At 38.2% G+C, this 23152-nt stretch overlaps 5 protein-coding genes across 5 annotated transcripts; 2 read left to right on the top strand and 3 right to left on the bottom strand.

Annotated features, from left to right (window-relative positions):
* Window positions 1-2278: 2278 nt before the first annotated feature.
* LOC109240960 lies at window positions 2279-3304 on the bottom strand. Its single transcript, XM_019407652.1, has one exon. The coding sequence runs from the start codon at window positions 3302-3304 to the stop codon at window positions 2279-2281; it is 1026 nt and encodes a 341-aa protein (XP_019263197.1).
* Window positions 3305-4749: 1445 nt separating this feature from the next.
* LOC109240959 (uncharacterized mitochondrial protein AtMg00240-like) lies at window positions 4750-5121 on the bottom strand. Its single transcript, XM_019407651.1, has one exon. It carries the CDS (start codon window positions 5119-5121, stop codon window positions 4750-4752), a length of 372 nt encoding a protein of 123 aa, XP_019263196.1.
* A 58-nt stretch (window positions 5122-5179) lies between these two features.
* Window positions 5180-7900, bottom strand: LOC109240958. The gene is made up of 3 exons (XM_019407650.1): window positions 7858-7900; window positions 7430-7568; window positions 5180-6377 (listed from the first exon to the last, which is right to left on the bottom strand). The coding sequence occupies exons 1-3, from the start codon at window positions 7898-7900 to the stop codon at window positions 5180-5182; spliced, it is 1380 nt and encodes a 459-aa protein (XP_019263195.1).
* Window positions 7901-13654: 5754 nt separating this feature from the next.
* On the top strand, window positions 13655-14848 carry LOC109240957 (uncharacterized mitochondrial protein AtMg00810-like). The gene has a single exon (XM_019407649.1). The coding sequence runs from the start codon at window positions 13655-13657 to the stop codon at window positions 14846-14848; it is 1194 nt and encodes a 397-aa protein (XP_019263194.1).
* Window positions 14849-18765: 3917 nt separating this feature from the next.
* LOC109240956 lies at window positions 18766-20047 on the top strand. The gene is made up of 3 exons (XM_019407648.1): window positions 18766-19313; window positions 19370-19446; window positions 19962-20047. The coding sequence occupies exons 1-3, from the start codon at window positions 18766-18768 to the stop codon at window positions 20045-20047; spliced, it is 711 nt and encodes a 236-aa protein (XP_019263193.1).
* The last annotated feature ends 3105 nt before the right edge of the window (window positions 20048-23152 follow it).

Raw genomic sequence — 23152 nt, 5'->3', positions numbered from 1 at the left:
GGTTAGCATAAAGAGCCTCAAATTCCTGATTCATTGCTGCCTGCCAGGCAGGATCAGCATCTGCCTCCTCATATGAACTAGGTTCAGTCTCATGAGAAATATTCTTAACCAGTTGCTGACTATCAGAAGATAAGGTATTAAGAGATATACATTGGGTATTGGGTGTGAATGCATTGAAGGAAAGAGATGTGGTACTTTGGTTGCTACTGGAGGGAGAATTAGAGTGATTTGTTTGTAACTTGGGTAGTGAATAGTTATAATCCTTTAAGTAGGCAGGGACTTTGAGTGTTCTAGATGGCCTTCCTGAAATTTCATCAGGACTTTGCAATGCTGAATTAGGGGTGTTATCAGACAAGGGAAAAGGTTCTTCTGAACTTGAAGTCATGTAGGGATCAGGTTCCATTGCCCTTGGTGGTGAGGATTCAGGTGACATCCTTGGGAGAGATGTACTAGGAGAATTAGGGGTAGGAGCAGTTCTATGAGGAGGAAACAGATCTTTTGCTAATTCTGCATTTACTTGTGGAAATGAAGGGAAAACTTTGTTAGAACTAGAATGCAAAGCAAAAGGAAATATTCCTTCATGAAACACAACATCCCTTGAAACATGAATTCTCTTTGTGACTAGATTGAGTACCTTGTAACCCTTTGTCCCAAAGGGATATCCTACAAACACATGAGGCAAGGACCTGGATTCAAATTTATCTTTGTGGGGCCTTAGGTTTGTAGGAAAACAGAGGCATCCAAAACTTTTGAGGTGAGAGTACTTAGGCTTTCTTTTGTAAAGTAATTCTAGTGGACATTTGTTTTTGAGAGTGGTAGAAAGAAGCCTGTTGATAAGGTATGTTGATGTGAGAATACACTCTCCCCAATATTGCATGGGGAGTTTAGATTGATACAACAAAGCCCTGGCTGTTTCCAAAAGGTATTTGTGCTTTCTTCAACTATGCCATTATGCTGAGGTGTGTAGGGGCATGTTCTATGGTGTACAATTCCCTCTGATTGTAAGAAAGAGGCAGTCTCAAAATTTATGAACTCAAGACCATTATCTGTTCTAATAGTCTTAATGGAACAGTTAAATTGGTTTTTCACCATGGCAGAAAAAGCTTTAACTACTTGCAGGGCATTGCTCTTACAACTGAGAAGGTGTGTCCAAGTGCACCTGCTGTAATCATCTACTAGAGTGATAAAGTATTTGTTTCTGTCATGGGTTGGTACATGATAGGGCCCCCACAAATCTACATGTAGAATTTCAAAAACCTTGGTTGTTACTGTGGTTCTTTCTGGGAAAGGTAGCCTGTTCTGTCTAGCCATTGGGCATATTGGACAAGTGAAGGACTGTTTGGATGAAAATTGGAAGGGTATGGACTCAATCCCCCTCATTTTGGAAAAAGGTACATGCCCCAATCTATTGTGCCACAAGAGATCAATCATGTATTTATCATTCATAGATGCATTACATGTAGGACTAATATTTCTTTTACATTGCACATGAGAATTTGCAACAAGTTTATTACATTCAGGAGAAGAAGTATGAAATCTAGATGCAGTATGAGAATCAGAGTGTGGACTACTACTATTGTTTCTAATTTCACTAGGTGAGATAGACTGAGTGATTTCATCACCTTTATTTGGTGCACTAGAAGAATTATCAAGGGCTAGGGAATTGAATTTGCAGGAGTCTGAAAGACTGGACTTGTAAGAATTTGACTTGTAAAGGTACAGGACATCCTTACTTTCACCAATTGCCAGAGGCCTCTTCAGTGAAGGGGCCTGCAGAAGGATGCATATAAACTTGGTGAATATGACAAAGCAATCAAATTGGACAGTCAAACAATGTACTGAGATTAGGTTAAATTTGAAACTGGGAACAAAAAGAACTCTTTTCAGAGTGAACTTAGGACTCATCACTACATCCCCCATTAATGTCACCTTCACCTTGTAACCATTGGGAAAGGTAACTAGGAAAGGGTAAACTAAGGTTTTCACATTTATTAACATGGATTTGTCATAGGTCATATGGTTTGATGCCCAGAGTCAAGTATCCAAGAGTCAGCAACAGACTTAGAATATTCATGTGAACTAGAACTAGGATCAAAATGAGTTGAGCAAGCTGAGATACCTGCAAAGTTCACAGCTCCTGCTTTCATTTCATTTCCTGCATTTCCAGCGTGGAAGTTCTCCAGGATGCTCACCAGCTGATTGTATTGCTCCTTAGTGAGGCTCTGCATAGTTCTGTCTTGCTCTTGTGTAAATCCACTATTTCCATCTTCACCTTCAATCACACTTTCTCCTTGACCTCCATCAACGTCAGCAGCAATCCTTTTTCCCTTATTGAACCTTGAGTCTTGAGGGTAACCATGCAACTTATAGCATCTTTCCTTGATGTGGCTTGGCTTCTTGCAAAATCACAGAAAGGTCGTGATCTATTCCCAAATTGTCCTCCTCTGTAATTGTTATATCCACTTCTATTTCCCTGTTGATTGTGGTTCACATAACCTCCATAGTCAGCAACATTTGTCTGTTGACCAAAGCTTGTCTTGAAGTGATTCCCTCCTGATTTGTTGGCACTCAAAGCAGTGGACTCAATTACAAGTTGGTTGTTTGGTTTGACCTCTCTTTGTTTCTCCTCTTTAATAAGGATTGAAAAAGTTTGTGCGAGAGAGGGTAATGGATTCATCATTAAGATGCTTCCCCTGACTATAGTATAAACCTCGTTAAGTCCCATTAGAAATTGAATCAATCTTCTGTCTTCCTCAGCTTTCTGCATACTCGCCTTAGCACCACATGTGCAATTACATCTGCATTGAGTGTGTGAATTCAACATGTTTAGTTCTTTCCAAAGCTTCTTCATTTTGGTGTAGTACCCAGTGATATCTAGGATTCCTTGGCTCAAATCGTTTATCTCCCTTTGCAATTGATATAATTTTGCCCCGTTTGTTTGATCATATCTGTCCTCAAGTTCTTTCCACAGCTCCTGAGCATTATTGACATATTGTAGGCTATCCGCCAGGTCCTTTGAGATAGAGTTCAGGATCCACGATGTGACCATGTCATCGCAGCGTTCCCACTGATCATACCTAAGGTCCTGAGGATTTGGCTTCGCGCATTTTCCATTTATAAATCCTACCTTGTTCTTCACTGAGAGAGCTCTCAGTACTCCTCTTCTCCACGAGCTATAGCCAGATCCGTCGAACAATCCCGGTACAAGTGCAGAACCAGTGCTCTCAGATGGATGCATGTAAAGTGGATTTGTTGAATCCAAGGCCGGATTTGTGGAATTCGATGTGTTTTCATCAATAGCCATAGTTATCAAGGGTTAATTTGAAAAAAAAAAAAGAGAGAGATTTTGAGCTTCGTACAAATGAACTCCGTAGGGATACACTTCGAACAGTGAAGAGAAATTGACCGATCGGACTTAGGATCGAGAGCCTTGCTCTGATACCATGACAAAATGGCTAGGAAATGAAGAAGATGAACTCACCTTGTGTGAGCTCTAATGGCGGTTGAGGCCAGCCATAGATGAGAGAGTTCTAGAAGCTTTTCTATTTTCTAATTTCTGAATATAGTAAAATGAGTGTCTTTACAAGAGGTATATAGGAAAATGATGTAAAACTATAGAGGATGCACATTACACTGTATGAGAGAGTATCTACCACTATTTATACTTGTACTACATACACATTCACCTGTACAAAATATTACTTGTACAAAAAATGAAATAAATATATACGTGTGTCAATAAAAACTATAGTTAATTCATTCTTGATTATGTAAAAGGACACTTATTTTGGACCAAAATAAAAATGCCAAAAAGTCACTTATTATGAACCGAAAAGAGTATGTATTTGCATAAAAAAGCTGAAACTGATAAACTTATTATTATCTACCCATACTGTCCCCAAAATGTAACTTCATAAATTGTATATAGCATTTCCATGGACTCATTTATTGAACTCTAACGTAGCTTGCACTTGTAACTCTCTTTCGTAGTGAATATGATCATATTCTTATACGTTTTTCTCGGAAAAAGTTTTTTGATTAGCCTAAGTAATCGTAAGTACTTGCCCTGTTACTTTTTTTCCCTCACACTTATGTTTTCCTTTTAAAATTAAAATGAATTTTCTACTTCTTTTTTCTCTGAGTAATAACGGGGGTGCAACCTACCGCAGGAGATCAAAGTCATAATTACTGTAAAACACAGGTCCTCACTTCACTCAATCTCGAGGTGAACAACAATGGAGATCGGAGGGAGATAAAGTTTGCATGACGAAGAGAGAGAAGAAAGAAGAATTTAGAATGGGCCAACCGACATTTCTTACATCTGTAGCATCAATATATACAAAGTTTCCTAACTAAAATGAATAACAAAAATAGCCTCCTACACCAAATTAACTAACTAGCCACTTTACAAGTACATAGTCACTTTTACATAATTAGCCATCTCAACACCCCCTCAAGTTGGTGGTGTAGCAAACACTGTCAACTTGTGCAAAAATGCTGAATGTTTGACTCTTATTAATGCTTTAGTTAGAATATCTGCAAGCTGGTCTGTAGTTCCTACATGTTGTAATGAAATCAGCCCTTCTTGTAGCTTGTTTCTGACAAAGTGACAGTCCACCTCTATGTGTTTGGTTCTTTCATAGAACACTAGGTTTCTTGCTATGTGCATGGCAGACTGGCTATCACAGAACATTGTAATGGGCTTAGAGCTTTATACTTAGCTTCTGCAGAGGACAATGAAATGGTGTCTTACTTCTTTGATTTCCAGCTAACAGGGCTGCTCCCTAAAAGTACAAGATACCCACTCATAGATTTTCGAGAATCTGGGCATGCTGCCCAGTCGGAGTCACAGTAGGCCTTAATGGCATAATCTGCATCTTTGGACAGGAAAATTCCCAGAGTTGGGTCCCCCTTCAAATATCTAAGTAGATGAAAAGCTGCTTTCAAGTGAGGTTGTCTGGGGTCATCCATGAATTGGCTCAGATTTTGTACACTGTAGGCTATATCCAATCTAGTGTTTGTGAGGAAGTTAACCTTTCCTACTAGTTTCCCATAGTAGGTGGGATCATTCAGAACCTCTCCTTCTTTTGCCCTGAGTGAAGTAAAGCTGTTGTAATCCATGCATTGATATTCTTTGAGCAAGTCAAGAGTGAACTTCCTCTAAGATATTATCACACCATCAGCCTAGATCTTTTATCTTGAAGTTGTCATTCAGAAAAGCTTTCAATTCTTCAATCTCCATTATGTCAGTGCCTGTCACCATAATGTCATCTACATACATTGCTATATAGACAGTTGAGTTTTCAGTTTTCTTGTAAAGCAATGAGTAGTCATACATAGAGTGTGCATAACCCCTTGAACATAAGGCTTCAGTGAGCTTGGCATACCATTTCTTACTGGCTTTCAGCCCATAAAGTGACTTGTTGAGCTTGCAAACCAACTCTGAATTATCTAAAGCCAGGCCCTGAGGAACCTCTATGTAGACTTCTTCATTTAGGTCACCATGCAGGAAGGCATTATTCACATCCAATTGGGACATGTGCCACGCTTTCTTCACAGCAACATCTATCAGAGACCTCACAATAGTCATCTTGACTACAGGGGAGAATGTCTCTGTATAGTTAATGCCTGCTTGTTGGGTATACCATTTCACAACAAGCCTAGCTTTAAGTTTTTCTACTCTCCCATCTGCTTTGTGTTTTATCTTATACACCCATTTACATCCTATAATTTTCTTCCCAGCAGGCAGGGGAACTAGGTCCCAAGTATGGTTGGCATGTGATGCTTCAAATTCTTGGTTCATAGCTGTTTGCCAGGCAGAATTCATAGCTGCCTCCTCATATGATGAAGGTTCACTGTCACTGCAAATGTCTCTTACAAGACTTTGGCTTTCAGGAATCAGAGTATCAGGGGAAACATGATGACTCTTGGAAAATGCAACATTAAGAGAGAATGGTGTAGTTGAATTACAGTATTCAGTAGGGGATGATGACTTCAATTTTGGAAGTGAGTGTAGATAATATTGTAAATATAGTGGTGTTTTGAGAGGTCTTTGTGACTTCCTTAGGGTAATGGAGGAGTGGCCTGGTTGATCCCCAACAGGTAATGTGCTGTGGTATGAAGGCGGTGGTGTGTCAGATTGTGGTGAGGAGGTAGAAGGTTCAGTTGATATGGAAAGTCTCACAGATGTTAAAGGAATATCATGTTCTAAGGGTTGATTGTGTGCAATACTTGTGCCATTATCACTATCATAGAGATGTTTATCATTTTTAGGAGTACAATCAATGAAAGGGACAGGATTATCAAAGACAAAGGGGAAAGATGTAGTTTCAGATGACAGAGTGAATGGAAATACACTTTCAATAAAGACAACATCCCTGGAGATACGTATCTTTTTAGTAGCAAGACTTAGGACTTTGTACCCCTTGACTCCATAAAGATAACCAATGAATATGTGTGGTGATGTTCTTGGTTCAAATTTGTCCATATGCACATTAGGCGCAGAGGGATAACACAGACATCCAAAACTTTTCATGTGGGAGTATGTTGGTTTTCTTTTGTAGAGTAGTTCAAATGGGGATGTAGGGTGACTATGAGAAGAAGGTAGTCTATTTATAATGTAGGTTGCAAACAGAACACATTCACCCTAGTACTTCATAGGTAATTTTGATAGGAATAAAAGGGCTCTAGCAGTTTCCAAGATGTATTTATGTTTTCTTTCTACTATGCCATTATGTTGTGGTGTGTAGGAGCAAATCCTTCGATGGATGATGCCTTTGGATGGGAAGAATAGGTTTTCTTCTCTACTAGTAAATTCTGAACCATTGTTAGATCTGTAGTTTTGATTTTGGTGTTGAATTGAGTTGACTCTCAACCATGGAAACAAATGTTTTTATAACTTGTAGGGTATTGCTTTTGCAGGTTAGAAGGTTGGTCCAGGTGCACCTACTGTAGCATCTACCATTGTAAGGAAATATTTATAATTATCATATATTGTAACATGATAAGGTCCCCATATGTCTATGTGGAGTAATTGAAAAATTTCAGTTGTGAAGTTGGTCATCTAGGGGAATGACAGTCTCCCTTGTCTAGCCATTGGACGAATGGAACACATGAAAGGTTGTTTGGATGGGAAGGAAACAAGGATAGAGAAGTTCCCTCTCATTTTAACAAAGGGTACATGCCCTAGTCTATTGTGCCACAAAATGTTCATATCATAACCAATGGATGCATAAGAATTCAAAACAGAAACAGAACTCTGATTTTTATTGCTCGAACTTAAACTATTTACATGGGGGAAAGATACACACTTATTTTTGGAGATTGAACTATGTACAAATGAATGACCATGACTGGGTGAATTGTGTGTGCAGTGTGAATCCTATCATTAAGGCAAGAAACTGAATTGCCTACTACAGAACTTGTATACCTGTTCCTCAGACACTTTGGACAAAGAAAGCACAGACCATCATAGGCCTTACCAATCTCCAGAGGCCTCTTCATTGAAGGGGCCTGCAGAATGCAAAGGTGATCAGTAAAGGCTACTATACTTTTGGGGTTAGAACTGGCTAAACAGTGAATAGAAATCAGATTGTATTTAAAGGAGGGTATGAACATTACTCTATGTAAGGTGATATCAGGCACAAGTGTTGCACTACCAATTTATGTTACCTTTACTTTATAGCCATTTGGGAGGACAACTAGAAGTGGGTAAGGTAGTGTCACAATATTGGTGAGATTTATTAAAGGTCATGTGATTTGAAACTCCTGAGTCTAATATCCAAGAATCAGTCTTGTTATTGAAACACTCACAGGACAGCTTACCAAAATTAATAGAGGAGGTGCAAACTACTATACCTGCAAAGTTCACAGCTCCATTGGTGGAATTGCCAGCATTCATATGTTCTGCTCCATTCCCAGCTTAGAAGTGTTGCAACAGGCTCATGATCTGTCCATATTGCTCTTTTGATAGGCTGATGTTTTGGTCTTCATCCAAATCAGTGGCTTCCTCTACCTTGTTGCAAGGTGTGTCATGGTAAACATTGGCCACCACCCCTTTTCCTTTGTTGAAACTCTGGCTTCGATTAAAACCTTGACCTTGATTGAAGTTTTGATTAGGATTGTGATTTTGATTGCGTGAGTGTCCAGAACTGTCAGGATAGCTGTGTAATTTGTAACACTTGTATTTAGTGTGATTGGGATTTTTGAAGTAGTCACACATGGGTCTTCCCCTACCATAACCACTGTAATTGCCATTGTTGGGTGAGTAATTGATCCTATAGGTATTAGACCTAGACCTGGTGGCATTCAGTGATGTGGACTCAATGAACAATTGAGTGTTTGGCTTGATTTCTCTCTGTTTCTCATCTTGTATCAGCAAAGAAAAAGCTCGAGCCAATGTTGGCAATGGATTCATCATCAGAATGCTTCCTCGAATCACAGTATATGTCTCATTCAAACCCATAAGGAACTGTATTAGCCGCCTATCTTGTTCAGCTTTGTAGAAGTTTTTCTTGGCACCACAAGTACAATTACAGTTGCACTGGGACCTTTTACTCAAAGTGCTTAATTCCTCCCAAAGCTTTTTCAATTTAGTAGCTGGTGATATCAAGGGTCCTCTGAGATGTATCATTTATTTCCTTCTGAATTTGATATAATCTAGATCCAATTATTTGCTCATATCGATCCTCCAACTCAATCCATAACTCCACAACATCATTCGTGTATTCAATACTATCCGCAATGTCCTTTGAGAGAGAATTGAGGATCCAGTAGGTCACCATATCATCACATCACTCCCACTGACGGAATGTGGGCAAGTGGGGATCTGGACGCTTGCATTCACCATTTATGAACCCTAGTTTATTTTTGACAGACAGTCTTCGCAATACACTGCGCCTCCATGATCGATAATCAACTCCACTGAAAGGAGTTGACACAAGCATAGCACCGGGATTATCCGACGGGTGTAGATACAAAGGATCGCTAGTATCGATTCGGGAATTTCCTTGAGTTCCTACATTCACTGCTGTAGTATCTATATCGTTCAAATCATCCACAACCATGAGAGATTGAAGCTATTTATGCTAGTATTTCACTATTTGAAGAAGAAGCCTTTGATTAGTCACTCAAATTAGGGCAAATGGAACTAACCTCAGAAATCGAGCAAATTAAGGCTAAATCGAAGAGATGATGAACTGAAGAGAATAACAGAACAGAAGAGACGATTGTAGTGGGATGGCCAGGCTCTGATACCATGTAAAACACAGGTCCTCACCTCACTCAAGCTCAAGGTGAGCAACAATGGAGATCGGAGGGAGATAGAGTTTGCATGACGGAGAGAGAGAAGAAAGAAGAATCTAGAATGGGCCAACCGACGTTTCTTACATCTGTAGCATCAATATATACAAAGTTTCCTAACTAAAATGAATAACAAAAATAGTCTCCTAACAAATTAACTAACTAGCTACTTTACAAGTACATAATCACTTTTACATAATTAGCCATCTCAACATTACCTAGATTTGGGAATATTATAAATTGCGAAGTCACCATGCTTCCAACAAGAGGTGAAACACCTCAACCAGCTTTCCTATTGGAACAAAGTTCATTAGACATTTTAATAAATAATAATTGAAGAATCAATTTAAATAACCATTCATCAACAACGTAAACTAATAATAAATAATGATTGTACACTACATGTATGATTATATATAACGAATGATTATATAATTCAAACCCAGAACCTGATTTCAAGAAAATTATAAGGAGGATTTTACATAAATAGCCGGCAGGATTTTGTTTGTTGTATATCTCGATAGATACTACATATATCCGTGTATATCACGCATAAATTTTCCCTCGATATGGAAATATATCAATGGTATACATGAGATATATCAATATACATATTGAATACAATGGAAGAAATGAAAAGCAGTGAAATAGTTTAAAACCAACCCAGCTGGAAATTTCCTATCTCTTCTTCTTCTTCATTTTCTTTCTCTATTTCTTCTTCAGTTCTTTCTTCATTTCTTCTGCAGATTATATTCTTGCTTTCTCAATTGATATAGTTTGATCCATGTATGAATTTCTACATGGTATCAGAGCCATCCACAATCAAATCACACTCGCAAAACTCTGAAACTCTTAGAATTCTCAGGCAGCTTTCAAAATCTGCAGAAACTAAAAGGGAAGAAGCAGAATTGGTATCAAGTTGAATATCTGGAAAATAATTCTTGAAACATGGCTATCAATGGTGCAGAAAATCTGGAAACTGGGAGTGGAATACCTGTCAATCAAATCGATGCAGGCTCAACACAAAATGCACCAGGAATCTTGCCTTCTATGGATCATAATCACCCCTTGTATCTGCATTCAACAGATGTAAGTGGCATTTCCCTCATTTCTCTACAGTGAACTGGTTCTGAAAATTACTCACTATGGAGTAAATACATGAGGATTGCTCTACTAGGAAGAAACAAACTAGGTTTTGTTGATGGCTCTTGGAAGAAAGAAAGTTTTAGGGACGAACTATGGTATCAATGGGAAAGGTGTAATGCTATAGTTCAATCTTGGATAATGAATACTCTGTCTAGCAATCTATTAGGAGGAATGGTGTATGCTGATGGTGCTCAAGATGTGTGGGAAGATCTTAAAGAAAGGTTCAATAAAGTGGATGGATCTAGGTCATTCAAATTACATCAAGAAATTGTAAAGCTAACACAAGGAACTGTTTCTGTAGCAACCTACTTCACTAAGCTCAAAGAACTGTGGGTTGAATTGGAAGCCTTAGTGCCACTACCTGGGTGCAAATGTGATAAATCAAGAGAATTTGTTCAGTATCTTCAACGACAGAAATTGTATCAATTCTTAATGGGATTGAATGATAACTATCTACAGGCTAGAAGTCAAATTCTTTTGATGACTCCTCTGCCCTCAGTAAATCAAGCATATGCTATGATAGTAAGTGATGAAGCACAAAAAGCTGTGGGAGCATCTTCAAATTCAGTTGGTATATTGGGTACTATGCCCAATCTTGAGTCTGTGGCTATGTATTCCAAGACTGGATATCAACCTCAGAAGTCCAGGAAAAATGGAGGTAATTTGTACTGTGATCATTGCAAAATGAGGAATCATACCAAAGAAAACTGCTATAAGCTAAAAGGATATCCTCAAGATTCTAGATTCAAAAGGAAAGGGGGTGCTGGTAGTTCTGCGGCTTACAATGTATTCTCTCAAGAAGCAGGTGAACAAATGACACATCTAGATAATCAAGGAAATAACAAAACAAGCAGGATGCATTACACAGATACACCTTCACAACTGACACAAATGCCAGGACAAATAACTCAAACAGGAGTGTGTGCCTTTACTCAATCTCAATATGATCAGATTGTTCAGATGTTAAATCAAAGCCATCAACAAAGCACAAACTCAAACAGTGGCTCTTCAGCCAATGTAGCAGGTACAGGACCGGGTATTTGCAGCAGTAAAGTCATGTTAGTATCCAAAATTCTCAAAGATTGGATCATTGACACAGGTGCAACAAATCACATGGTTTCTAATATAAATATGTTAGACAAATCTTCTTTACTAAAAGATGCTAATGGGAAAAATGTGCAGTTACCAAATGGTGAAGTATCAAAAGTAACACACATTGGTTCAAGCAAAATTTCTGATAATAGCACTCTAACTAATGTTTTTTTACTGCCTCAATTTAAATACAATCTTATGTCAGTATCACAGGCTATAAAACAGTTAAATTGTGTAGGTGCCTTTTATCCTAACTTTTTGTGTTTTTCAGGTATCTTTACAATTGGCAAGGTGTAAGGAGATTGGTAAAGAGGATGATGGGCTATATCTGCTATTAAACAAATCAACTNGCTTGCTTTTTATCCTAACGTTTTTGAGTTTTTTTCAGGATCTTTTACGAATGGCAAGGTGAAGGAGATTGGTAAAGAGGATGATGGGCTATATCTGCTATTAAACAAATCAACTAGAAAACTTGGAGGAACTGGATTAAATGCTCATGAAGTTACTGCTATTAGTATAGAAGAAATAAAACTATGGCAATATGAGATTTGGTCATATAGCTAGTACTACTTTGAATAAAATTTTGCCTGCTAACGACAAGGATATAACAGAAACTATAGATAAGTGCAGTGTATGTCCATGTGCTAAACAATGTAGACTTCCTTTTCCTACTAGTTTGAATAGAAGTAGTGCTAAGTTTGATCTTGTTCACATAGATGTATGGGGACCTTACAAAGTACAAACCTTTGATGGAAACAAATACTTTCTAACCATAGTAGATGATCATACTAGAATGACTTGGGTGTACTTACTAAAACTCAAATCTGATGCTTGCATTGTTATTCCTCTCTTCCTAAAATATGTTCAAACTCAGTTCAACACTTTAGTCAAAATAGCTAGAACTAATAATGGTACTGAATTTCTTAATGAAACCTGTAACAACATCTTCAAGCAATTGGGGATAATACATCAGAGGTCATGTGCCTATACACCACAACAAAATGGCATAGCAGAAAGAAAACATAGACATATTCTAGAAATAACAAGAGCAATTAGATTTCAAGCAAATATTCCTCTGAAATTTTGGGGACACTGTGTACAAGCTGCAATATATCTTACTAATAGACTACCATCATCTGTGATAAAAATGTCTCCCTATGAAAAAATGTATCATAGAAAACCTTCTGTTAACCATTTGAGAGTAATGGGATGTCTTTGCTATGCAAAGAATATATCTGAGACTGACAAGCTTCAATCCAGAACGAGAACAAGTGTTCTAATGGGATACTCAGAAGTGCAAAAAGGTTACATATTATATGATATCACTAACAAGTGTTTCTTTGTCAACAGGGATGTCAGTTTTAGAGAAGATGTATTTCCTTTTAAATGGAATACTACTGAAATTCCTATATTTAATAACACTACAACAGAAGAATCTCAAACAGATGAACAAACCTTACAAGTGTTGGAGCAACAGACTCCATCTAGCAGCTGCCAAGAATCAAGCAGAAGTCCACATTTACAGATCTCTACAACAACTCCTCTATCTGAGAATACTACAAATACACAGTCTACAGTACAGACACAAATCAATGCAAACATACCACCTATATCAGAAATCACAAGGGCACCAATAGTTCAACAATTGCCAACTCAGTCTGCTCCAAAGCAAAAACAAAGAATGGAACCTACCAGGAAGTCTACAAGAACTTCTAAACCACCAATATGGAAAAAGGATTTCATATCACTGAGTTTACATAATAAAACTAACTATCCAATTTCTAACTATGTGTCTTATGATAATATCTCACCAAAATATACTGCCTTTCTTGCAGCATTCTCATCAGTTACAGAACCACAATCATATACTGAAGCAGCTCAAGATCCAGCGTGGATTGAAGCTATGCAAGAAAAAGTTAAAGCTCTATAGGAAAACAATACCTGGGAAGTAGTAAACTTACCAGAAGGATAAAAGCCAATTGGATGCAAGTGGATATACAAAGTCAAATACAAGGCAACAGGTGAAGTAGAAAGACTTAAGGCAAGACTAGTAGCAAAAGGCTATAGTCAGCAAGAAGGTATAGACTATCAAGAGACTTTTTCTCCTGTAATTAAAATGGTCACAGTGAGATCAGTCTTATCTATAGCAGCTGCAAGAAGTTGGCACATACACCAAATGGATGTTTACAATGCATTCCTACAGGGAGATCTCACAGATGAGATTTATATGACATTGCCACAGGGATTTCAGAGTCAGGGGGAGAATAAAGTATGTAGACTCATAAAATCCCTGTATGGTCTAAAGCAGGCACCAAGACAATGGAATGCCAAATTAACAGAAGCTTTGCTAAGGTTTCAGTTTGTCCAGAGTAAATATGATCATTCCCTGTTCAGTAAGAAAACAGACAGAGGTACTACAGTGGTACTCATTTATGTTGATGATATGCTAATAACAGGTGACAACTTAGAACTCATACAAGATACCAAAACTGCACTACAAAATGCCTTCAAGATAAAGGACTTGGGTGAACTGAAGTATTTTCTAGGGATTGAATTTGCAAGGTCAGAAAAAGGAATATTAATGCATCAAAGAAAATATGCATTAGAACTAATTTCTGAGCTTGGTCTATCAGCTGCAAAACTAATAGAAACACCTATGGACTGTAACTCAAAGCTCACAACCAAGGAATATGATGAACATCTATCAACTATCTCAAGTACTAAGGATGAAGTCATATCTGACATAGGCTCATATCAAAGACTCATTGGAAAGCTCTTATATCTCACAGTCACAAGGCCTGATATTGCTTACAGTGTGCAGAATCTAAGCCAATTCTTACAACAACCAAAAAGATCTCATATGGAAGCTGCACACAGAATAGTTAAATATGTCAAAAATGAGCCTGGTCTAGGAGTACTCTTGTCAAATAAACCACAAGATAACATCACAGCCTTCTGTGATGCTGACTGGGCAGCATGTCCACAAACAAAGAGATCAGTTACTGGTTTCTTGGTAAAGATTGGAGATTTAACTGTGTCATGGAAATCAAAGAAACAAACTACAATTTCAAGGAGTTCTGCTAAATCTGAATATAGAAGCATGGCCTCAGCAGTAGCAGAACTGACATGGATACTAGGAATGCTCAAAGAAATTGGATTCAAAGTTCAACTTCCTGTAACCATATACAGTGATAGCAAAGCTGCAGTTCAAATTGCAGCTAATCCAGTCTTCCACGAAAGAACAAAATACATTGAAATAGATTGCCATTTCATAAGAGAGAAAATACAACAAGGTCTAGTGAAGACATAATACATAGTCACCACTGAACAACCAGCTGACATATTTACCAAAGGGTTAAACAAAGCTCAACACATGTATCTAAGGTCCAAGCTAGGATTACTCAATATCTTTACACCACCTAGCTTGAGGGGGAGTATTGAATACAATGGAGGAAATGAAAAGCAGTGAAATAGTTTAAAACCAACCCAGCTGGAAATTTCCAGAAATTAGTTAAGTTAGTTAAAAGTCAGTTAGTTAAGGTAGTTAGAGTTGTTAGATTAGCGGGAAAATTAGATACTTCACATCTGGAAATTGAACTAGTATTTAGTAGAGAATCTTGCTCTATATATATGGTTGTAATACATTTCATAACACAAGAAATAAAATACACAGTTCTCTCTCCCTATCTCTTCTTCTTCTTCATTTTCTTTCTCTGTTTCTTCTTCAGTTCTTTCTTCATTTCTTCCGCAGATTATATTCTTGCTTTCTCAATTGATATAGTCTGATCCATGTATGAATTTCTACACAACTAGATATACATTGATATAATATATGTGGATATGCATAGCGATATATATAAACCATACCGAATCTTCTCCAAAATGAGCTCAAATTTCAGATTCAGCTGTCCAAAGATGTTTGCAAGATATGCAATAACACCCATTCAGTTTAACAATACTTTTCAATTTTAAATTTCAAATCCTCGGCTTTCAAACTTTTCTTACCTATTGTGAACGTTTTTTTATATAAAAAATATTGAATAGGCTCAATTTCGCAACAATTTGGAGCAATCAATACTTGAACGATATATTCTTTCTGTTTAAGTCATACTCCACCAAGAAATTCATGAGTGCAATATTCCCTAAAATGAAAACACCATACGATTGAGCAAAAGCAAAGCACATAGAGAGCTTTCACTAGTCTCAAGAAATGCATTTACTGCACTCAACTCCACATCTACATCCTTGAAATGCATATTGATGATTTGATGATGTTTTATACTTCAATGCCACACAAGATGAGTGATTTGTGTGGTGTTTAATTTTTACGTGCATTGGTTTATAGAAAGATTTGATTCTTCTATGTGTTTCTTAGTCTACTATTGCGGAGTAAGTAATGCATAAAGTAAAGAGCACAAGTACTTTTACGTGGAAAACACCCGACTCAAAAGGTAAAAAAAACCACGACCTACTTCCCAGTAGGATTGTTTCCAAAACTTCACTACAACTCTGAGCCAAAACAACAATGTTTACAAACTCTTGTAAACCTAAGGATTACCTCTAACTCTTGTAGCAACCAGCTACAAACTGTTGCAATAACTTCAAGTTAACTCTAACTTGAATAATACAACTCAAGTACCTAATACAATTTGCTTCTAAAAAAGCTGAAAGGTACAACTCAAAAGTCTTACTACAGTCGAACTAGCAAAAAAACAGACACATGGAGCTGGTTCTTATATCTGATTCATGTAGCTCCAGGTTCACACTTTTCAAACACACATGAATTTCTTGCAAAATGTCTTGCTATTTTGCTCTCAATTCTTGCTTAACTTCAGTGTGTGTGTGTCACCTATAAAAGAGAACACAACTGAAAATATTTAGAGTTCGTAGGATTAGGATTAACTAGAAACCTGATGCTTTACTCTTTCTTGGTGGAAGAGTTCTATTAACTTCAATCTCTATTAACTTCAATCTCTAACTCTTACCTTATCTAGGATAGAGTTCTCTTCAAGTATGGAGTCCTGCTCCTTATCAACTATGCAATATTTTCGTTTAAGGAATATCATATATAAACATTTATACTTATTCCTTTCACGTGCGTGCCTTTTGCTTGAATCTGACCGTGCCCTGTGTACACTGTCCATGAACCTGGTTCATGCATGTGTTCCTTTGTCAATCATCAAAACAAAAACCACTCAGACCAACAAATTTTCCCTTTTTGATAATGACTAACTCTGTACTTTTTTGAAGCGTAGAACATGTTTCAACTTACCTCAACATCAAACACTACAACAAATTAAACACTTAGCGATAATTAATTAACAGCAATAGCTTAATTACTGCTAATTTATATTCTAGAGTCACTAATTACCGGTAGTTAAACTTTAGCTTGTAATTTTCTTAAATTATTTTCTGTCTCTTCACTTGTCTCTCTCTCATCGACTCTAAAGCTTAACGGCTATTTCTGCCGGCAAACCCACCAGCACCGGCACCGACGGTACAAGCAGACTAGGAAGCTCCCCTCTCTCTCCTCTTTCTCTATCCCCCCCCCCTCCGCCTTTGTCTCTTTCTTCCCCTTTTTTTCTTCTTATCCCCCTTCTTAACCCTAGCATGAAGTCGGTCGGCGACCGTCGCTCCTTCCTTCTTTTTTTTTTTCGGCGCCGCCTCTTTCTTTCTTTTTGTTTTTCTTTTTCCGGCTGCAGCCCCAACCCTCGCAGTTTTGTTCTCTTTTCCTGTGCTTTTCTTCTTCTATATACTTCCCTGCCCTCTGTTCCTCGACCTTGCCGCTATTCTCCGGCGGCATCAGACCGGTCCGACGACTTTCGATCAAGCCACCACCACCAAAGCTGTGTGCCACTAGTGGTGTCGAGGATAACGCGCTTCTATTTTTCATGGTCCCGTGGTGTGTTTTTTGTTTTTCATGTAGTATTTTTGTGGTTGTTTGGTGCCGGGACAGAGGCGTACGCGCAAATGCAGTAGAGCAGGCCAGTTCGCAGTATCAAGGGCTGAACGTCGGGATCCGCAACATCAGGAGTATAAGAAGTCAAAAGTCTAGGTTCTATTTACGGGAATTGGTACCACCCGCCTACTATTTATCTTTTTACTGTGTTAGTTGATTTGTTGCCATAGTAGTTCGCACTAATCTAGTCATTCTAGTAGTAAGCCTGTAGTTACTATTCGTTCCTTTCGTGTTTGGACCTTTGCTTGTCTGTGCTTGCATTTTTTTCGAGACTATTGTAGGTATAGCGGTTGAGATTTGTAATGGCAGAGTATGGTCATTTCCTTGGGGAGGGCAAGGGCCAGGTGGTAGGAAGGGGTCCAAAGGGGGTAAGGGGAACAAGGGAGCCTATAGGTTGAGGAATAGACCGTGGAATATAGGGACGTTGACGGGTAAGTCTATAGAGCTGGCTAAGATTCTCCAAAAGAGGAAGGTCAATATAGCTTGTGTTCAGGAGACCAGGTGTGTAGGAGCGAAGGCGAGGAATACGGATGAGTATAAATTGTGGTACTCCGGAAGCGTGAAGGGCAGGAACAGAATGGGTATTTTGGTGGATAGAGAGCTCAGAGAGTCAGTGGTAGAGTTTAAGCGGATGAATGACAGATTGATGGTGATTAAGTTAGTAGTTGGAGGGAGCACTCTGAATGTCATTAGCGCTTACGCGTCGCAAGCGGGCTTGGACAAGGAGGTCAAAAGGCGCTTCTAGGAAGAGTTGGATGAGTTGGTGGTGGTGGTGGGTGGGGGGGGGGGGGTAGGGTGCTCCACCTACGGAGAAGTTGTTTATAGGAGGAGACTTCATGGACATATTGGGTCGGCTGTTGAGGGCTATGGCGAGGTGTACGGTGGCTTCGGCTTTGGGGATAGGAATGGAGGAGGTACTTCACTATTGGATTTCGCTAGAGCTTTTTAATTGGTGATCGCGAACTCTAATTTTCCAAAGAGGGAAGAGCATTTGATTAATTTTCGGAGTATGGTGTCTAAGACTCAGATTGATTATCTCCTCCACAGGAGGTGTGATAGGGAGTTGTGTAGAGATTATAAGGTGATCCCGAGTGAGAATCTCGCGATTCAACATAGGCTTCTGGTGATGGACGTCAATATCTTGATTAAGAGGAAGAAGAGGTATGTACGGGGTCAACCGAGGATCATGTGGTAAGTTTTATTTAAGGATAATGCGTAGGAGTTGGAGGGGTGGCTGACGGCTATGGGAGCCTGGAAAAGTGTTGGGGATGCTAGCGTTATATGGATGGAGACGACAAACTCTATTAGGGAGCATCGGTAAAGTTGAAGCAAAGAAAGTGGCGTACCTTAAGTTAGTGGAGAGCCTCGACGAGGAACAAAGGAGAGAAAACAGAGTAAGATATAATGAATCTAAGAAGGAGGCAAAATTAGCGGTCACAGAGGCTAAGACTGTTGCGTTTGGTCGGTTGTATGAGGAACTAGGGGGCAAAGGTGGGGATAAGAAGTTATTTCGACTGGCCAAAGTGAGGCAAAGGAAGGTTCGTGACGTAGATCAAGTGAGGTGCATCAAAGACGAGGAACATAGAGTATTGATGGAAGAGGCTCCGATTAAGCAAAGATGGCAGGCGTACTTTCATAGACTTCTGAATGAAGAGGGGGATGGTAACTTTGTGCTAGGGAAATTGGGGCAGTTCAAGAGTCACCAAGACTTAAGGTACTGTAGGCGTATTAAGGTAGAGAAGGTCATGAGAGCTATGCATAAGATGAGTCGGGTCATAGCGACCCGACCAGACGAGATTCCAATTGAATCTTGGAGGTATGTGGTCGAGTAGGCTTGGAGTGGTTGACTGGGCTGTTTAATGTTATTTTCAGGATGATGAGGATGCTAGTTGAGTGGAGATGGAGTACGATGATTCCACTGTACAAGAACAAATATGATATCCAAAATTGTAACAACTATAGAGGCATCAAGTTATTGAGACATACCATGAAAGTTTGGGAGAGGATGGTGGAAGGGGGGGGGGGGGAGGGGGAGGGGGAGGGGTTAGGAGGGCAGTGTCTATATCAAAAAAACAGTTCGGGTTTATGCCGACCCTTTCTACTACGGAAGCTATCCACCTTATCAGGAGGTTGGTGGAACAATACATGGATATGAAGAGAGATTTGCACATGGTATTTATTGACCTAGAGAATGCGTATGACAAGGTTCATAAGGACGTTCTTTAGAGATGCCTGGAGGTGAAAGGTGTGCCGGTAACTTACATAAGAGCGATAAAAGATATGTATGATGGAGCTAAGACTCGGCTAAGGACTGTGGGAGGTGGCTTAGAGCCTTTTTCAATGGTTATGGGGTTACACCAAGGATGTGAACTCAGCCCGTTCTTATTTGCCCTGGCGATGGACGTCCTAACACACCATATTGAAGGGGAGGTGCCATGGTGTATGTTGTTTGCTGATGATATAGTTCTGAACGATGAGATGCGAGGTGGCGTTAATGAGAGACTGGAGGTATGGAGGCAGGACCTGGAGTCCAAAGTTCAAGTTGAGTAAGACTAAGACAGAATACCTGGAGTGTAAGTTCAGTGGCGTGACAGGTAAAGAGGACGTGGAAGTGAGGCTCGAATCATAAGTCATCCCCAAGAGAGAAAGTTTCAAGTACCTAGGGTCAATTATCTAGGGAGAAGGGGAGATCGACGAGGATGTAACACACCGTATTGGGGGTAGGGTGGATGAAATGGTGGTTAGGTCGGTCATATTGTATGGGGTTGAGTGTTGACCAATCAAGAGTGCACATATCAGAAGATGAAAGTAGCTGAAATGAGGATGTTGAGGTGGATGTGGTGGCACACGAGGGTGGATAAGATTAGGAATAAAAATATTTGGGAGAGGTCGGCGTTGTACCCATGGACGACAAGATGCGGGAAGCGAGAAGTAGATGGTTCGGGCACGTGAGGAGGAGAAGCCCGATGCCCCGGTTAGGAGGTGTGAGCGGTTGGCTTTGGCAGGTATGAGAAGAGGTATAGGCGGCCTAAGAAGTATTGGGGCGAGGTGATAAGGCAGAACATAACGCGACTTTATATTTCTGAGGACATGACTCTTGAAAGGAAGGTTTGGAGGTCGATCATTAGGGTTGTAGGGTAGGTGTTTGTTTAGGACTGCTAGCGGACTATGTTGTGTGCACACTATTTTTCTCGTTTTGCATGGTATTAGGTTATTACCCTTCCACTTATTTGCTGTCTCTTTTGATGCTGATTATTATTTTTCTGGTTTCTTTTGTTGGTACAGATTTATTCTTTTATTCTTTTATGATATTATTGTCTCATCTTTTGAGCCGAGGGTCTCCTGGAAATAACCTACCTACCCGCCGAGGTAGGGGTAAGATCTGTATACACTCTATTCTCCCAAACCCCAATAGTGGGATTCTGCTGGGTTGTTGTTGTTGTTGTAAACTTTATCTTGTAAATAAATACATTTTAGTGACAAGATAACAGTGGCGTACGCAGGATTTATCATAAGCGGTGTCACAATTTTGAACAGTAAACAAATAATAATTCATTATAACATCATATTAAAAAAATATAATTCGAATTTTTTATAGAACAGAACTCAAATATCTTACTAAATATGAATTTTTATTTTTTAAAATATATTCAATATAACCTTATTTTGAATAATACTAAATACTTTTTTTATATATATAAAATACCAAGTAATCACACAAAAATTCATCATTCATTTGATTATGCAAATTGTTATTAATCAATTTCAATGTTGATAGAGAAAATGAACAGGAAAAAATAGCCAAACAACTTATACAAATGTAACTCTTGATCTATTGGTTTAGATGTCTTAATGCTTAAGATAAGAGATCCGGTTCAAACCTCCACATTTTTTTATTTCAAAATTGAGGCACAAAGAATTTAAATCAAAGATGAAGCCACATAGACTCGAACTAGTGACGTATTCAAGAAGAATGAAGTGCCTGACCAACTGTGCTTTATTATTGTCAAGTGGTGTCACTTTATTACATTTAACTTCATTGTTTCTGTAGGAATTTTATTATACATACTTATTTAGTAAAAATTTTCGACGAAGCGGTGTCACGTGACACCGCTTGGGTTAAGGTAGATCCGCCCCAGCAAGATAAAAATATTAGTCCAAAAAAAAAACTAGTCTTTTCAATTCAAGTTGTGTGACCTCCAATCCTCTTTAGCTTCCCTCCATTTATTTTTAGTCTCTAAATTCCCCCAATTCAAGTCTGAAGTCTACGATCTCTCTCTCTCACTCTATAACTTTGATCGATGAGTGTCTCTTAGATTTAACTTGGTTATCCTTTTATCTACTACTCAATTTTCCTATAACTGTACTTATTTGATTCAGCTAACATTTTAGTTGAGTTTAGTGTAATATCAATCAAATCTCAATCTTATATATGTTTTTACTTTATACTATTACTGTATATATTGTCTTTGCTCGTTGTTTAATTTTGATTTTTGTGATTTTTTGATTTTTGTGTTGGTTTTGGTGTTTTTACTCTACAATTCGAAGTTGTTCTCTCTGCTTTGTATTTCAAATCTCGGTAATCTCCATAGGTTCTATAAGTTTAGCTCAATTTTGAACTTTATCGTACAATATGGATTCTCTGCTTTCTTCTCCATAAGTTCTGAAATTGCTTATCGTTAGGGTTAGAAATTTTCCTTCACAAATTCATACAAAACTTTCTCCTTCGCTATTCACCAGCAGTAGCCGGGCTCGGGCGTCAATGTTTTGAGGTAAGAATGTGAATATCATGTGAATTTTTGTACTTCTCCATATATCGATTTTATTATTAAAAAGGAAAAATTATGTATCGGATTTGAGAAAAATATTGATTTGATTATTTTGTTATGTTACAACTTATTATGTAAATGTGCTTATGCCATGTTCCTATGTTTTGTGATGTGTTGTGTTTCATTTGATGAGCTTTTTAAAAGCTGTATTATGTCCAAGTATTTTTAATGAGAGAATAGTTTGTTGGATTGAAGGACCTCGTTAGTTGATGTTAGAATCGAATTAACCGGTGAGAAATTTTTGAGTTCAGGCAGCTATAGAACAACTTAATTCTGTATTAAAATCCCTGCAATTATGTTACTGGAACCTGTGCACTGATTCTTATTTAAAGCATTTGGTCATTCTTATTTCTTTTACTTCTAATTGACAGTAATAAATTGCAGCAGTTGAGATTTAGTACCTGAGCTGATTATTATACTTTATGTGATCGCTTATTCAAATTTATACGATATTTATTGAAATTATAGGGAGACAAAAGAAGTAATAAAAGTAGGCTAATGTTTGTGCTGTGCTATGCTGATGTTTGAATTATTAAATTAATATTTTCTGAGTTTTTGAATACTCCTATATATATATATATATATATATATATATATATATATATATATGTATATTATGAATGCTTACTCAGTTTGTTGAAAGATATGACTACTAAATGATGACACAGATTATAGATGGACCACTTGTACAGTACTCAGGGTCATTTAGTATGCGGACTAAATTATTCCGAGATTATAATCCTGAAATTATAATTCCTAAACTAATTTACCCAGATGGGTTAATATAATCCCAACTTCCCAAGTTTGATGGGATAAGGTGGGATTA

Source organism: Nicotiana attenuata, unplaced genomic scaffold, assembly GCF_001879085.1.
Source record: "Nicotiana attenuata strain UT unplaced genomic scaffold, NIATTr2, whole genome shotgun sequence".
Taxonomy (NCBI): Eukaryota; Viridiplantae; Streptophyta; class Magnoliopsida; order Solanales; family Solanaceae; genus Nicotiana; species Nicotiana attenuata.
The sequence above is the reverse complement of the archived record's forward strand: the minus strand, read 5'-3'. Positions and strand labels throughout refer to the sequence as shown.

Bases quoted from the DNA above. Each gene is read 5' to 3' on its own strand.
- LOC109240960 (XM_019407652.1), bottom strand. From the start codon at position 3,304: ATGGCTATTGATGAAAACACATCGAATTCCACAAATCCGGCCTTGGAT.
- LOC109240959 (XM_019407651.1), bottom strand. From the start codon at position 5,121: ATGGATTACAACAGCTTTACTTCACTCAGGGCAAAAGAAGGAGAGGTT.
- LOC109240958 (XM_019407650.1), bottom strand. From the start codon at position 7,900: ATGAATGCTGGCAATTCCACCAATGGAGCTGTGAACTTTGCAG. The intron at 7,569-7,857 runs GTATAGTAGTTT...TTCACTGTTTAG, and splicing joins TGGAGCTGTGAACTTTGCAG to CCAGTTCTAACCCCAAAAGT. The intron at 6,378-7,429 runs GTATACAAGTTC...ACGTATCTCCAG, and splicing joins CCAAAGTGTCTGAGGAACAG to GGATGTTGTCTTTATTGAAA.
- LOC109240957 (XM_019407649.1), top strand. From the start codon at position 13,655: ATGGTCACAGTGAGATCAGTCTTATCTATAGCAGCTGCAAGAAGTTGG.
- LOC109240956 (XM_019407648.1), top strand. From the start codon at position 18,766: ATGCTAGCGTTATATGGATGGAGACGACAAACTCTATTAGGGAGCATC. The intron at 19,314-19,369 runs GTATGTGGTCGA...TGTTATTTTCAG, and splicing joins ATTCCAATTGAATCTTGGAG to GATGATGAGGATGCTAGTTG. The intron at 19,447-19,961 runs GTAACAACTATA...CTGATGATATAG, and splicing joins CAAATATGATATCCAAAATT to TTCTGAACGATGAGATGCGA.